Consider the following 16802-nt stretch of genomic DNA (forward strand, 5'->3'; position numbering starts at 1 on the left):
ACATGTTCTTCTTGTCCGGGCTATAACTTTCTTATGTATCTATGGATTAATATATAACTTGGTACAAATGTTGTTCTCATTCAGACGATGTGCAGTGACCTTGACCCGGGTCCATATCATAAAGGTCAAGGTCACACACGAGAAACAAACGTCAGTACACACGCTCATATCCGCGCTATTACTAACTTGTGCATTGATGGATTACCATATATTATATCCTTTTATTAAATGTTCATATATATCCGAGAATATTTAGGTTACTGATCAAACAACTGGTATTTCCTATTTTCCCACTCTTGACCAGTGGTAGTGTACACTTTTGGTCAGATTCAACGTACCAGTTCGGTTCAGAGAAAAAAAAAATTCTAAAAAAACAATGACGGATATAGCCTGCCTTGTTCGAACAGCTATCGTGTGGCAGAGATTGCTTTTGTGCGTCCTCATTTCGGAAATGTTTTTATTTTCAAAAAGTTAGTCTGCATTGCAACAACAAAATAGTGAGGAAGCGCACTTCACGTGCCTTGCTCATCCGCGTCAAGGCCAGTTTATATATGAAAAATCTAAAGCTTTAATAAATGATGTTTATTTTTAGTTCGAAAAGATGAAATCGCGTTTTTAGTTAAACGGGGCCTGTTTGACGAATGTTGGTGCCGGCAGGCCGTTATCTTTCCCGTACACCGCACACTGCATGAAGGCGCACGGACTCTCGTGCCATGCGTACCTCACCCCCGCAACCTGTAACATACAAGTACGTGAACTGTTACTCACACATACGAAACTATAGCATTAACATGCGCAACGTGTAACGTACACATCAACAACCAGCTACTTGCCCGTACATAACCTGTAGCAGGTATATTCAGTATAGAACTTCTTTGGATACAATCGAAAATCCGACTTAATTACTTTTGAAGAATGTAGATGTAAATGTATAGACCAAATATTATGGAAAACTTTAGTGTGGGCACTTCTTAGCCTGCCAATGTAGATGATGTGTTAGCAAATATCGTTTATTGCTTGCGTCCTTTGCCAGAAATCAAATTTAATGCTTTAAAGCTGCACTCTCAAAGATTGAACGTTTTGACAACTTTTTTTCATTTTTTGTCTTGGAATGATCTTTTTTTTTGCGCCAATATCTGCAAACCAGTGATAAAATATTGTTGACAAAATATCATATCGCAGCTTTTCATATTTCCGCCCCAAAATTGATGTTTAATGCTTTTTTTTTCTTAAACCGTCAGTAACGGTTTAAGCCATTAAAATTGGAATGGAAATATGAAAATCTGCAATCTTTTGTCAGCAGTCTTTCTTCACAGGTTAGCAGATATTTACGCAAAATTTGCTAATTGCAAGACAAAAAAAATATAAAAAAAAGTTGGAAAAACGGTTAATCTGTGAGACTGCAGCTCTAAACGCTATTTCTAAAATAAACTGACGGCCGATACAATGTCATTTTTTCGTGTCTGTTGTCAAACCTGCAACGACAAGGAATGAGGAAATTGTGTTTGTCGACGTGACAATTAACTCATATTATGCGACGAAGCTACTTACCACATGCGTTTGTCCGCTGCAAACGTGTGTATCCATGGTAACGGTCGTCTGGTCATGGGCGGTTATCGAGACAGCTTTCCATTCAGCGGCCGTGCACTTATGGGCTTCTGTACTTCCGCAGCATACCTAGACAGTCAAACATTTTGTTCATATGAGGATTTCTTTCAAAACCCGTACCATAATTAAGCGTATGTATCAGTATGTAGTTTGTAATGTACTTAAATTCTTGAAATTTAAAAAAAATCTCTTGTTTGATATTTGAAATCCTTTTTACACACTTCCCCCTTCCACATTCTCATTAATCAAAAGATTGATAATGATAATCTAAAATGTTGTACGCATAGCATCATCGCTCTGGAGTACGAGAATGCCCCTCCCGCGCCCAATAGAGTAATGAACGGGCGGTTATTTTTTCCTCTGTTTCTTTTGTTACACCGGTTTTACAAAACCATGTCATCTGAATGTTCTGGTTATGTCTTTTTTCAAATATGTCGGGTTAAGTTATATACCTTTTGTGTTTCGTTTATATCGATTTTTCGTTATTTCGAAGTATTTCCCGAGAATTATAGTATTTTACCAATTATCCATATAAGTATGCACACCACCTTCGCACTGATTCCGAACTAAAAATTACAATGCCAGAAATGTGAAAAATTATTGATTTTTTTCTTTCATAGATATGAACTTTTTACTGTCTATATGTAAGAATATATAGACAGTACAAAGTGCATATTTATATTTAAAAATAGTTTTCAATAATCTTTCACATTTCTTATATATTATTTATAGTTTGAAATTATAAGGGTTTTTTTTTATTTAAAAAAATAATAATTTGAGTTTGAAAATCCGGTGCCAGTGGGCCTTCGGGCTGGTAAACTACCTCAAAGCCCGTGTTTGCCCGCACGTCAATGGCGCTGTTTCCGCTATCATACTCGATCGTCAGTGTGTGACCGGAAATGGACAGTCGGGACGGAAATGGGCCCTGGAGATTAAACACAACTTGTTTTGTTTCGTTACGGTTTGAAAAATTGAAGTTGAAACCCATGTTTCAGACATAAGGTAAATACCCCCCATCCCCACCCCACCATATTACATCAAAGTCACATGTCGTCATATTAACGAAGAACAAAAGTAGCAATACAGTAACTTGGCCTCTAGTCATTATTTTTAAAGAAAACCTGGTAGTCGAGGCTTGAGTCTCCGTAGGCCACGGCCCTCGCAGCCAATGCCAGGCGGGCCGCCACATCCTCCTTGAATCGCGGGTGAATCCTAAAACAGGAAGTGTACTTCTAACTCTTTAACAAAATAAAACCTGATACTTGTGGAAGGTTTCCACTTATATAGCCGCCAGCACCACATCTTTTATCGTGAGTATATTTTTAAACCGGAATTCTACTTAAATTCCATGATATCGATTAAATATTGAATGCTTCAAAACTAAGAAAATACGTATCTATGAGTTCGCCATACTGGTACACCGAGTTTAATTATTTATGCCTTATCGAAGTCATTGAGCGGAAACCGAATTTTCTATTTTAGAAAGGGAAACCGTAACCCTAGAATACATCTTACATTTTCAACCACTGATTGAAGATAAGCAATCATTAAGTACTAGACTTAATCATGTAGAATTTTAACTTTCGCGGGTGTTTAATGGTCCGCCTATTGCCACTCATCCGATACACAACCCCTGTGTCAGATTTTGCGCTGACAATGTATTAACCAAGGAGGTTGTATTCAAAGTCAGTTGATGACATGGAGTAATATCTCGATGAAAAGGAATGGCTCGTTCGCTACGCTCTCTCCTCCCATTCTTAATTATTAAGAATTTACTTCATGTCATCTAAATAGTACCTTACCCTGCCATTCCAAATGCAATACCCAAGTACGATCTAAAGTGAGCTTGCTATATACAGCAGTTTTGTCACAATATGCCAATATTACATTATTGAGCAAAATCAGTTTATGCATCCCCCAAAAAAGACAATTTCATGTTGATAACACGTCGCTCGTTAAAAGAAATAAACAACTTCATGAGTGATTGAAGCTGAATCGTACGCTCCATGGGGTGATTCAAAGTCAGGCAAATCCATTGCGACGGCCATAAACACGGCAGAGAGGCTCGGGTTGGGGACGTAGCCGTAGTTTGCCGTCTGCGCCCATCGGATCTCCGAAAAGCCGAGTGAAGATGATCCGTTACGAAACGGGGCGAGCTGAAGAAATATATTGTCATCAATGAAATATTGTTTTAATCGTTTCCGGTGCGAAAGGACGAAAATGCGATAACCCGCCACTTTCGTTTTCGTCCTGCTACTTGGCCTTTTGCATCGAAAAGGTGACCTCACAAACTGACAAGAAATCAGCCACCATACCAAACATTTCAATGATTGTAGTGGGGTTTTTTGTGAATTCAAAATTCAGATAAAATGTCCAGACTAGAATGTCAATAGAATTTACATCTTTCCTGCTGCACAATAATCTAATTTAAAAAAAAAATCGACAAAAAAACAACAATCAAAAAACAACAACAACAAAATAAATACATACTATTTTCATGCACTAATTTATTTTATATTTGCGCTCTCACATCCAAAGTTTATTTATGGGACAGTAAATACTAACACCCAATTGGATTGAAAAGGGCTGATGCATATTGCATCTGCCGGAATTTATTTTGAAAAGGACTGGTGCATTTGCAACCCAGTCCGCATAACTTGTATAATAATGATTACATAATAGTGTAAGTAATGGGTAAAAGTCCCATAAAGTTGGACGTATAAGAAAGTCCAATATAATTAATGTACATAATCACAAAGCAAATTGTACAGGCAGAGAGGAGGCGGGGAGGGAAGGTGGAAAAATCGACAGCGAATTTGCAGCGTGCAATCTGCATGAGCTTGGAAAATAGAAAGACCGTAATGCGCATGCTTGCCATGCTGCTTCCGTTGCGCTGAGGTTATTTTACACTGATATATGTTTCGTTAACAGAACCCAACACTGCTTTTCCTCTCAGCCTGTCCAAACCGTTATCAAAATATACACATGCACAATATAAATCAATTTATATCTCCTTTGTCATATAAATTATGTTTTTATATTTGCGCTCTCACATCCAAAGTTTATTTATGGGACAGTAAATACTAACACCCAATTGGATTGAAAAGGGCTGATGCATATTGCATCTGCCGGAATTTATTTTGAAAAGGACTGGTGCATTTGCAACCCAGTCCGCATAACTTGTATAATAATGATTACATAATAGTGTAAGTAATGGGTAAAAGTCCCATAAAGTTGGACGTATAAGAAAGTCCCAAACCAAGTCCAACCAACGGAAGGGAGAGCGCAAAGATATTGACTAGAGTAAGTTGAATTATGGCCAAGAAAGCAAATGCCAAATGTTTAACATATTTGTATATAAATAGAAAATACAACAATGTACATGTAATATTGCCTCGTGATATCAAATATGAGCACATAACAAGTTGACGCAATGGTAAATGACCAGAAAAGGTTAAGGTAAATTATAAAAACATGTAAATGGTACAGTATACAATGACCACTTCAAAGTAGTATTACACAGTATGTTCAAAATTTAGTATTGCTTTAGTTATTATAACAATAGACAAGTAAGAGGAATAACAAAGAAATTCCATGCTGACTAGAAACAACTCAAATTGCATATGAATTGTTGATGCACTACCAACATCAACAGAGTATTATGGTAAAGGCAAGTGGTATGAGTATACTGTAGAGATACACAACCAATATCTCCATAAATGAAAAGGTATTATGTGGAGCAAATCCTGTTCATTTTGATGCACGACCAACACCAATAGTACTAGGATGTAATTTTTGAAAGTCTAATGTATTTTCTAAAGGCTTTAGATTTCCATCTTCCTAACAGCATGATCTCTTGTTCAGATTTTCCTGATATAACTGCTTGTGTACAAGCTCCAATCCGAATACTGTGGAATTTGTAGTATTTAGGTGACAGGTTGACAAAGTGCAAAAGTTTCATGAAATGTGTTTTGAATTTTCCCAGTGTTAAAGAGGAATTGTTTGCCAATATGAAAAGTGGGCCCTTACTATTCCCTCTCAGACTGAGGTAGCTTTTTAAGTAGGTGACAGGGCAAAAGGATTTAGATGAGGGGATGATTATTGAACATGGTGTGCTTGTTTTCTTAGTTTTGTGTCGATGCAGTCTTATGTGAACAGATTTCTTTTTAAATTCCACATGTTTCAATTGTACGACTTGATGGTCTTTGCTGCTTTTAGAAGGGAGAAGTTCGCCCATTCGAAAAAATCCATGAAAGGATATCAAGAGAATCGCTTGACATAACTGTCTCAAAAAGGGATTTGTTGCAAATACAAATGCTGTGGCTTTGCAAAGTTTCTTTATGTCCTCGTACAGAAGAGGTTTTCTGCAGTCAGATTTTGAGTTGGTTTTGTGTGCGCCTAGAACCATGCGGCGTACGATGAAGGAATTACAAGGGTCAGGATTAGTTGTGAGCTGATGTTGATACGCTATTGCTGAAAGGTGACTGCTGATGGTCGACGGGGAGTATTTCAGTAAATGTAGGTGGGCCACAAATGAGGCAACTGTGTCGGATGTTGCTGGTAAGTAGCTTCTTGATTCTGGCATATTTGAAACAAAAACAGTAAACCTTGACCAGAATCTTTTATATGAGAGCCTTGTTGACGGAGCAAGAGATGCAGTTATTAGATGAGTTTTCATTGCAGCAATGCTAGTGGGCTCATCTGGATTGGTAATGGTAGCGGTGTTTTGTTCAGATGTGGGGCTAAGGTCAGTGCTTCTTGAACCTGTAACCGAGAAAGTAAGTCACAAATTGTATTTTTCTTTGTGCTAATGTGTTTGGCCTGGAAACAAAAATTGTTTTCCAATGCGGAGAGAACGATATTCCTAATGAGCTTCATCATGGTTTTGTCCTTAGAGGACTGTTTGTTTAGGCAGTACACTACTGCCATATTGTCGCAGATGAAACAGATGTTAGTGTTTTGCCAAAGATGTCCAAACATATTAACCGCCAGGGCAATGGGGTACAGTTCAAGAATGTTGATATGATGTTCTTTGACTTTTTGGGGAAATATACCGAAGGTCCAAGATGACCCGTGGGTACATGCGAAACCTTTTGACCCTGCTGCATCGGTGAATAACTTAAGAGTTGTCGAAGTGGTAAATCTATCCCCTGTTAAAAGAGTACAGCCATTGTAATCATTGAGAAATGTGTGCCATAAAGCTATGTCAGCCCTTGTTTCGCTTGTAAGGCGGATATGATGGTTTGGTTTCGTACACCCAATAGTTAAGTCGTAGAGGCGGCGCAAGAAGCACCTTCCCGGTTTGATAACCTTACAGGCAAAGTTGAGGTGACCCAAGAGGGATTGCAATTGTTTCAGGGTTACCTTTTTACGCTTTTTAAAACTTTCTAGCAGTGTGCGTAAAAGTTGTACCTTGTCGGGTGGCAAGCTTGCTGTGAGAGAGTTGGTATCTACAAGAATACCATGCACTTCAACTTGGGTGTTTGGGAAAACTGTCTTTGAAGACTTAATTGGCAAACCAATTGTTTTAGCAAAATCTAAAAACATTTGAAGAGAATTAAAGCATGTATTCGAACCGGCATGACCGACAAAAATAAAGTCATCAATGATGTGAGATACGTAGTTTATGTGGAGTTTGTGTTGTAGGATCCACTGTATACTAGTTGAGAAAGCTTCAAAAATGGCCACTGAAGATGAAGCACCCATTGGTAAAACGGTGTCAAAATAGTACTTGTTTTCAAATGTGAATCCCAATTTGTGATAATCCAATGGTGATATTGGAATTATGCGGAAAGCTTCCTCAATGTCAGCTTTTGCAATTGTACAGTTTCGGCCACATTGAAGAATGAGTGATGCAACATGGTCAAATGTTTCAAGCGTAACCACAGAATTATGTTTTGGAATAAGGGAATTCACTGATGGCATTGCTTTGGATGACGGGAATGAAAGGTCATGAATGAGTCTGAAGCTGTTTTTGGTGCGTTTTGGTACCGCTCCAAGGGGACTACATACGAGATTTGGCAGAGGTGGTGTAATGTAGGGACCCTTTATGCGCCCACGTGTAACCTCAGTGGCTATTTTGTTTCTGACAAAATCGAGGTTTTTATGAACTGAAGAATGGTTCTGTGATACCCTAGGAGGAATGTAGTCAGCTGTTCCTAATGAAAATCCCTGATTAAAACCCTTAACCAAGAAATGTGTTTTGTCTGTGTCATATCCATCAAGGTAAGGTGCTAATGTGTTGATAAGAACGGGTGTAGGCAACTTAAAGTTCTTCTCACTGTTTGGTTGAAGAGTGGCCTGATTTTTGAAAGTTTGGTGTGTTGAAAGAGTATCTCTTTGGCATATTAAATGGCTTTGAGCAACGTGAAGCGCCATGGGGTCCTTCACAGTTGCTACAATGGTGGGCGACAGTGCACTTTGGCTTTCTGCATTGCCCAGACTGTTGGTAATCCCAACAGTAACCTTTTCTGAACATGATTTTGTTTGACAGAAATTTTGAGTTGTTGTTAGAGGGGCCACGAAAGGGCTGGTTCAGTATTGAGCAAAATAGGTACGTCTCTGTGTGTATGATGCCCCAGGGTATGGAAGGTGAGACAGTACGTAGTTTTCTGAACTTCTCATCATAGAGTTGCCAGTGTTTTGATGTGTTTGCAAGGTGTTGAATGATTGACATGTAACGAAAGAGATGAGGGGCTTGAGTAGGGTATTTTGCCGAGTAAACGTCAGCATACATTTGGAATGCCCTATTCCATTGGCCAATTTCAGTAATGGGCTGTGGTGATGACTTTTGTATTGAAGTAATGGTGGCATTGTTTGTTTTTCTGATGGTTGTGGTTTCATTATTGTGATCTTTGTTTAGTAAATATGGAAAATCCACAAACTCTCCGTTTGTTATTTTATCAATGAGTTTTTGATCAAGCGGGGGATGAATAGCTGAGAAAGCCCCTAAAGAAATGTCCTCATATGCATAGGCGGTATGCATAGATGTTTCACTAACACTCACGGATGTACATTCGTCATCGGACGACTCGGATGATATAGAAGGAACCTCCGTACCGTCAGCCTTGTTCTTGTCCTTATTCCCCAGGAGTTCGCCGATTTCGGACAGAATTTCGTCATCCTTGGAGATGGCGTCAGCTAAGAGGACTGCTAGGCGGCTCTGTTTATTCCCCGTGTTTTGATCCTGGACTGCCTTTCGTTTACCCGTTCCAGCTGTCTTGGGGTTCTTCTTGGGCATTATGCTAAAATTAATGAGATTTGTTAATTTGTGTGTGTATTATGGTACAGGCTACAAGTTGTTACCTGTACACACACTGTGTTAATAACAATCATATTGGTGATAAGAAAGGTAGGAAATAGGCACACAACCAATGCCCGAAAATCCATATTTGAGATGATGTCACATAAGTGATAATAAGGATAGGAAGTAGGCACACGACCAATGCCCGAAAATCCCTCCATAAATAAATGTCACATTAAGTGATAGTAGGATAGGAAGTAGGCACACAACCAATGCCCGAAAATCCGTCCATAAATAAATGTCACATTAAGTGATAGTAGGATAGGAAATAGGCACACAACCAATGCCCGAAAATCCATCCATAAATAAATGTCACATTAAGTGATAGTAGGATAGGAAATAGGCACACAACCAATGCCCGAAAATCCGTCCATAAATATATGTCACATTAAGTGATAGTAGGATAGGAAATAGGCACACAATCAATGCCCGAAAATCCATCCATAAATAAATGTCACATTAAGTGATCATTAGGATAGGAAATAGACACGCAACCAATGTCCAAAAATCCATCCCTAAAAAAAGAAAAAAGATGTCACATATTGTGATAATAGGAAAGGGAATGGGCGTATAGCCAATGCCCGAAAATCTGTCCCAACTAATTAAATAGTGTCACATAAAGTGATAACCGGATAGGAATAGGCATACTAGCATTGCCCTAAATTCTTTCATGAAATAATTTCACATAAAAGTGATAGTAACATGACACATAGTTCTGCAACCATTAAAGCCCGAGGTATCAATATTGTATCTTATGTAACCAGTACTTATTTAAATAGCTGTTCATTCGAACAATATATGGTTTACTAGAAAAGTAAAACCTCATGGGTAGTATCTTTCCAAAATTAATGAATAACTAAACACCATACAAAGGCGATAATTGATGTACATGTAAGAGCAAACAAAACCAATCCCTGTGGATACAAATACCTAGGGTGTTGCTGATATGCACTTCACAGGAAGGAGGTGCAATTGATAGAGTGTAGCTGAACCCAGGTACGGCAATATACACACTGCAGATCAGTTCACCGTGTGACAAGTGTGTTCTGAAAAAATAACTAAAAGTTATGAAAAATGAAAAGATCAAGCCCAATGCTGGGACTATTGACCGAGGCAGCAATTTAAATTCCCACACGCCTCTCCGCGAAAAGGATTGCACTTCGTACTGACATGTAATATCTTGGCATCCCACGCACTTGATGTACGTGAACTCCGTCATTGGCAGAGAAATCACGTACAAACCTTGAATTAAAATTGTTTCTGCAATGAGACCAAAAAAGTATGTTGGCAGTGTTCTGACATCTCAGCCGTATATACATATTGGATTGACGTACTTTGGAATTAAATTGGTTGTTTCCCCGACGCTCCAGAATTTCAGAGAGAACAACTTTTTTACATCCCATCCTTATAAGGGAGGATGCAAATGCAAACAAATTCTGGACAAAATTTTCAGCAGAACAATTTATGTCACATAAATCATTACTGCCTATGTCTATAAATGCGATATCTATGTCAAGCTCAGCAATAAGATATGTTGATTGCCACAATGATTTTTCCTTATCGGCGGGAAGGAGAAATCCCCCTCCAATGCCATGCCAGAAAATTTGATTGCGTTCAGTTGACAAATTCATGTTAATTTTTTTGTTTACTACGCACCAAGATTGGAGACGTTTCGTGAAGGAATGTCCAATAATGAGAGTAGAAAATGGCATCGTTAAGCTGATATAAAAATTGTGGTTGAATTTTGCCACAAGTAAACAAAGGAACAAAGAACGCGGTGAAAGTAGGTCACACAGCGGAAAGATGCTAAGTGAAAATATACTTACAGTTCCAATGTCCCGATTATAATTTTGATGCAATATCAACTCAAATAATTAATGTAAAAGATACGATGTACTTTTAACCCGAAAATTCACGATGAACCCAACTGGTGAAGGAAAAAATCGACAGCGAATTTGCAGCGTGCAATCTGCATGAGCTTGGAAAATAGAAAGACCGTAATGCGCATGCTTGCCATGCTGCTTCCGTTGCGCTGAGGTTATTTTACACTGATATATGTTTCGTTAACAGAACCCAACACTGCTTTTCCTCTCAGCCTGTCCAAACCGTTATCAAAATATACACATGCACAATATAAATCAATTTATATCTCCTTTGTCATATAAATTATGTTTATACCTGTACGAAACCGAATGGAAATTGATTGCTTGTCTGCGAGTGAGACTTTGCGTGGAACTTTGCCCGCCAATCTTCGATCATCGCTCGGAACTGACATGCGTATAGATGCGCCTTACCAGCGTTCGCCTCGCCTATTGGACACATCAAATTAAAGAGTACGGTAAGTTTCACTACGAACACACATTGTTTTTAAAGGCTATACGAGCCTCTGACATACCGCAAAAAAACTTTATCTTATAAAATTCGAAAATATTATTTTTTAAATAAAAACTGAACTTTGAAAAATAAATGTCATCTCCACAAAAAAATTATGAGAAATAAGACCCATGGCCAATTTATTTGCTTTTACATAAAACAAACCTGGATTTGACCTGACCTGGAATCAAGAGTTTCTTACATTTTTCGCGTTACATGTACGCTAAGTAAGGACATAAATATACCAAATACCTTGGTACCAGATAGCACCATATATGGTCATAGGAAGAAGAGGCGCCACCATGCCGTTCCACAGGGCGGAGGGCGAGTGGGCGTTTACAGCACTGAAATATGAAGATATAGAGCAGGCGTCAATTGACCATGAAAGTGCTTTTAAATATATCCAATTGATCAACAAAGCAAATGTTTCATCAATATATACTTTTTTTTGTCGAACGAAGTAAAAATGTATTTATTATCTTCCCATAAAAAAACATGCAAGCTATACCAGTCGCAAAATAGGCTTGTTCAATACGGCCCTCGTTCGGAGACATATTTCGCTGTATGTCAATTTATTTCATAGTCCAATTAAAGCACTCCTTACAGAAAGAATATTGTATTTTCCCCGAAATTGAATGATAATGAAAGTTCATTGAGTGTATATTCACCGGCGTTTGTGTTGCGGGCACTTTGCGAGGGCGTCAGGTGAGGACCAGGCTTCCACGGGGGTACCACCCCAGTTTGTTTCAACGAGCCCCAGTGGCCGCTGGAGATGTGGGGCTAGCTCCAAGGCATACATCAAGCACACGGCGGAGAACACGCGGGTATGGGCGTCGTCTATAAGGTTCCCGTATATAACTCAAAGTTATGTTAGCAAAGCCGACAATAAAATATCGATAAAAATATTAACTTTCTGATGGAACTGTGCAATATTTTATGAACGTCAATTAAATCGCTGAGTGGACACACCAAACCTCAAACCGCGGTCAAAATTTTCATGATCTAGATCGTTGACTTTGACCTTGACTTTTAATCAAATGACGCTCAGCCAAACAAATATAGGGGTTAAACTGATAACGGGCAACCCATCATCGCGGTTGGATGACCCTTGTTTAAAATCGTTGTTCAGTTATGGTGCGGACAAAGTTTACATAAGACTGTTGACCTATTGATCTAAAAATAAAAGGGGTTATTTACCGGTCAAGGACACCCTACCACTGTCTTTTCACGGTTCTAGGTCGAACGTATTGACCTGAAAATTAAAAGGGTCATTAACTGATCAATGACACCCTACCTCTGTATTTTTATGGTCCTAGGTCAAACCTATTGACCTAAACATTAAGGAGGTCATTTACTGGTCAAGGACACCCTACCACTGTCTTTTCATGGTTCTAGGTCGAACGTATTGACCTGAAAATTAAAAGGGTCATTAACTGATCAATGACACCCTACCTCTGTATTTTTATGGTCCTAGGTCAAACCTATTGACCTAAACATTAAGGAGGTCATTTACTGGTCAAGGACACCCTACCACTGTCTTTTCATGGTTCTAGGTCGAACGTATTGACCTGAAAATTAAAAGGGTCATTAACTGATCAATGACACCCTACCTCTGTATTTTTATGGTCCTAGGTCAAACCTATTGACCTAAACATTAAGGAGGTCATTTACTGGTCAAGGACACCATACCTCTGTCTTTTCATGGTCCTAGGTCAAACCAAGTGATGGTGCGGGCAATGTGTTCATAACTTCTTACACTGTTGACCTTGACTCTTGCCTTACTGATAAACCGATCTACCGGTTTACCGATCGACCATTAGACCGACCGACATTTGCAAACTTATATACCCCATCTTCAAAAGGGGACATATACACATAATGTAATGCACACAAGCCACATATTCAAATGTCAAATTAATTATATGTTAAGCGTCATCTGATTGGTAGGTTAAGGGTCTTCAAACGAAAACAACATGTTTCAACATAGAAATATAGAACGAAAAAAAAAACATTTATGAACTTATTATTTGAACAACTTAAGAAATATATTAATATACAACAAAAAATAATAACCTTACTACTTAATGAACCTACGATCACTTAATTGAGTCTGTAAGTCTTAAGTTGGCGGATTGCTATTTTGATTAAGCTGTATATATTTTAAAGAGGTTTAATGTTTGGTAATGTGCTTGTTTTTCTTGACAGTTGTTTGTTTTTCTCGACTTGGTTGGTATTCAATATGCAACCTGAATTAATCTTACGGTCATACATCATTGACTTTATTCACTCTAGTTATTAATAACAAGTAATCCGATTAGCTACACCGTTCTTAGATCCAATTAAAACCAATATTGAATACCAGCCCAGGTTGATAGGTTTTGAAAAAGACGCTCGTTAGATATAGTAAATATTTGGTATGGTCTTATGTACGTACGTTGATCTGGTATCGTCCATTGTGTGTTGACCACAGGTTCAACCTGAGGGACGTCGGTGGCCTTATGATTCGTCCGGAACAACCGGATGTTGTGTAACGATTTGGCAGCATCGATATACGCGGTATAATTCGATATCTTAAAAGCAAAATGAATATGATCACTGCATAATTATGTAAACATATTCACCAGGCACATAACTCGTCTTTGCTTATGGTTAAAATAAGAAAATGTCTTACCCCACTCAGCGTATACTCCATGTTGCTCTGCCCGGAACACACCCAGACGTCGCCGAACATGACGTCACTCAGCGCGGCGCCGCCGTCACTAGAGGTAACCGATACATTGTGTGGTCCTCCTGCCGTGGTAGCCGGAAGAAGCGTCTTCCACACGCCGTCAGCGCCAACGTTGATAGTTGAGACCACGAGGCCGTCAATTTTCACACTGACGGCAACACCGGCGGTACCGAACCCCCAGATGTTCGCCCGCTGAGGAGCCCGTTGTAGGACCATGTGATTGTTGTAGTAGTTTGCGAAGCGAATAGCGCCATCTGTATTTAATTTAGGAAATGTAGTTTCAAGACTGCGACTTAAGTGCTTTGTCTACAGGTTAAAATTCTGAAATGAGAATAAATACCTAAACGAAAACAAGAATGGTACAAAAATTAGAGAGAAAAAAAACATCACTACTCACGGCATTTAGTAAAAATTGTGCAAAAGAGCACAACAATCAGTGTTTCTTTGACTTTCATAATTCGAACATATGACCAGTTTAAACTGCACTCTTCAAATGATGACAGTTTCCAAAGTTCAAGCTGATAGCAGAAAATAGGACATGAATAGTGCACGTATTTATTGTGTCCACATGCTATGAAGCCAGGTGTTCGGTGCTTTTAAACAAGTGCGTATTTCCAAATGAATTTCCCATATTGATAACATTGGCCGAAATCTGTGCAACGTCGTCGCGCAACCTAAACTTATACTCTTTTTTCACAGTGTGTGTATACCACGTGATAAATGACGTCATAAATGCTACGCCGGAAGGCAATATTTTTATTAAAATGAAGACTTAAATCAAAGATAACTTTTCATTTACTACACCATTTTGAATGAAACAAAGGGCAGTCTATGCCGCTTAAGGAGCCTCGCTTTCGTTATATTACCGAAGTTTGATAAGGTAAATAGTTTAATCAAACACTTCGTCAAACTTGTTTCCAAAACGATGTTTTGACAGTGCTCCGTCAGATGGTCGCATTGTGAAAAGGTTTCGGTTGTCGAAGTGTTTTAAGAAACTTAACTCTCAATCAAACTCTGGTGAAAGACCGAAGGCGAGGCTCCGTAAGCGGCCTAGACTGCGCTATGTTTCATTCAAAATGGTGAAAAAATAGTGAAGTTATCTTTGTTTAAAGTCTTCATTCGAAGCAAAATATTGCCTTCCGACGTAGCATTTATGACGAAATTTATCACGTGGTACACACTGTTTCAATTAGTTTCTAATTTTCAAAACGGACAGGAAGTGCGGCCGATTTGAGGTGTGCTGTGAATCCTCTGGTAAATTTTATAATATTTAATTGGTTGATGTTATTATCAGTTTCGCAATCCCACTGAATTATTATATGTTAAATGCAAAACTTTCACATTTTGTAAATTCTTTAAAAAAAAAACAAAAAAAACAGCGAAGCGTTCACATTCGCTCTGCGACGCTCTTGTTTAACTATTTTATACCATCTAAGTGAACGTTCAAACTTGAAGTATATCTGTAAATTTTTAAAGTTGTTTCTTTCTTTTCAGGGTCACAGATATTGTATCTCATTGATGCTGCGATTGATTAAGCTGCGATGTGGGCAAGGGGGCAAATAGTATGGTATATATGCTGCACCACCATTTCCAACACCTATCCTATGGAGAATAATCTGCATGCCTGCGCATGGACAAATGTTGGCAGAATAAGAGCAATGCAGTCATTGGGTAAGATTGAAAACAAAAACAACAGTGTTTAAGTGCATCCCTTGTGCACTGCATATTGAAACATGATACCATTACAATAACAAAACAATATAACATTGTTTTACTTGTTTTAAAAAGTCAGTACTCTTTTATCAGTAATTTCAAAATATTCATTAATCTTATCAGTAAGTTCTGGCTAAATTCTGTTCTTCTCCAAAATTTTCTATATGTCATGATTTGAAGACAATTAGTTCAATAAAGTGTATGCACTTCTATGTTCAAGGTATTGTGCCTGGTGCATAAAAAGGGGGTACATAAATACATTGAAATAAATTAATTTAATGGAAGCTGGTCACACAAAGTTTAGTCTGGACTGGCATTTTGGTCTACAGAAGGTAAGTTGTAAGATTGAATTTCTTATTTTTTTGTGCTTTTAATTTTGTTCTGTTGTAAAACTGATATTGTTTAACGTTACCCAGATTTTGAAATAGTGAAATAACAATTTTAAATGTGTCAATATTTTGAAACTTTGGTCGGCTATCACCTCGAAACTAATCGTCAGCATACACAGGGCTATTTCAATAATTTCAACTAAAAATGACCATAGGTGCGTAAACGATTAAAAGCTTTTCTGAATGACTATGTCATTGTATATCTAAAACCTTATTCTATCTGTGTTAAGATAAATTGTATTATAAAATAATATTTACGACATGGTTATTTTTGATAGAGCAAATGTAGGCAGTGCACTGCCCAGACAATTGAAGAGGTAGCTGATATAGTTCGATTCGCCCCACGCAGTAGTGACAACATTCCACAGCTGATTGATGATCCCGACAGAACAGTTATATTGTTTGACTGGTTGTACAATAGGCGACTCCTGAAGCCCATTCCAAACTTGAAGAAATACCATCACTTCAGGTATAACAAAAATACTGTAGGCAGTTTCACTGCATGTGTATGTTATACTATGAAAATTTTGTTATACAATACCATATATTTATTCAGAGGTTAATTTTGGTGTTAAAACTAATGTTGCAATGTGCGCGATTTATTCAAAACACCAGGTAGTGTATGTATGAACATTATTTTGCAGGATTTCAGCTGACAACCCATTGAGTGTGATTGTGAGGGAGCATG

At 38.2% G+C, this 16802-nt stretch overlaps 2 protein-coding genes across 4 annotated transcripts; both read right to left on the bottom strand.

The window, feature by feature from the left end:
- Positions 1-567: 567 nt before the first annotated feature.
- Positions 568-14781, bottom strand: LOC128232512 (sialate O-acetylesterase-like). Its single transcript, XM_052946099.1, has 11 exons — positions 14410-14781; positions 13956-14266; positions 13719-13854; positions 11953-12121; positions 11537-11628; positions 11090-11220; positions 3610-3764; positions 2730-2820; positions 2432-2533; positions 1552-1677; positions 568-735 (listed from the first exon to the last, which is right to left on the bottom strand). The coding sequence occupies exons 1-11, from the start codon at positions 14465-14467 to the stop codon at positions 616-618; spliced, it is 1491 nt and encodes a 496-aa protein (XP_052802059.1). The 5' UTR covers positions 14468-14781; the 3' UTR covers positions 568-615.
- Positions 4135-11075, bottom strand: LOC128232511 (uncharacterized). Of its 3 annotated transcripts, none has more exons than XM_052946097.1 (4): positions 10809-11075; positions 9842-9957; positions 8668-8852; positions 4135-6372 (listed from the first exon to the last, which is right to left on the bottom strand). In XM_052946097.1, the coding sequence occupies exons 3-4, from the start codon at positions 8846-8848 to the stop codon at positions 5390-5392; spliced, it is 1164 nt and encodes a 387-aa protein (XP_052802057.1). In that variant the 5' UTR covers positions 8849-8852; positions 9842-9957; positions 10809-11075; the 3' UTR covers positions 4135-5389. The 3 variants fall into 3 exon arrangements, with proteins under 3 accessions (XP_052802057.1, XP_052802056.1, XP_052802058.1); XM_052946096.1 differs by having other exon boundaries at positions 10738-11075; XM_052946098.1 differs by lacking the exons at positions 9842-9957; positions 10809-11075 and having other exon boundaries at positions 8668-9565.
- Positions 14782-16802: the final 2021 nt, after the last annotated feature.

Source organism: Mya arenaria, chromosome 4, assembly GCF_026914265.1.
Source record: "Mya arenaria isolate MELC-2E11 chromosome 4, ASM2691426v1".
In the NCBI taxonomy this organism is placed as follows: domain Eukaryota; kingdom Metazoa; phylum Mollusca; class Bivalvia; order Myida; family Myidae; genus Mya; species Mya arenaria.

Bases quoted from the DNA above. Each gene is read 5' to 3' on its own strand.
- LOC128232511 (XM_052946097.1), bottom strand. From the start codon at position 8,848: ATGCCCAAGAAGAACCCCAAGACAGCTGGAACGGGTAAACGAAAGGCA. The intron at 6,373-8,667 runs GTACGGAGGTTC...TCTCGGTTACAG, and splicing joins GGACAAGAACAAGGCTGACG to GTTCAAGAAGCACTGACCTT.
- LOC128232512 (XM_052946099.1), bottom strand. From the start codon at position 14,467: ATGAAAGTCAAAGAAACACTGATTGTTGTGCTCTTTTGCACAATTTTT. The intron at 13,855-13,955 runs GTAAGACATTTT...TTTGCTTTTAAG, and splicing joins TGGAGTATACGCTGAGTGGG to ATATCGAATTATACCGCGTA. The intron at 11,629-11,952 runs GTGAATATACAC...TTCATATTTCAG, and splicing joins TGCCCGCAACACAAACGCCG to TGCTGTAAACGCCCACTCGC.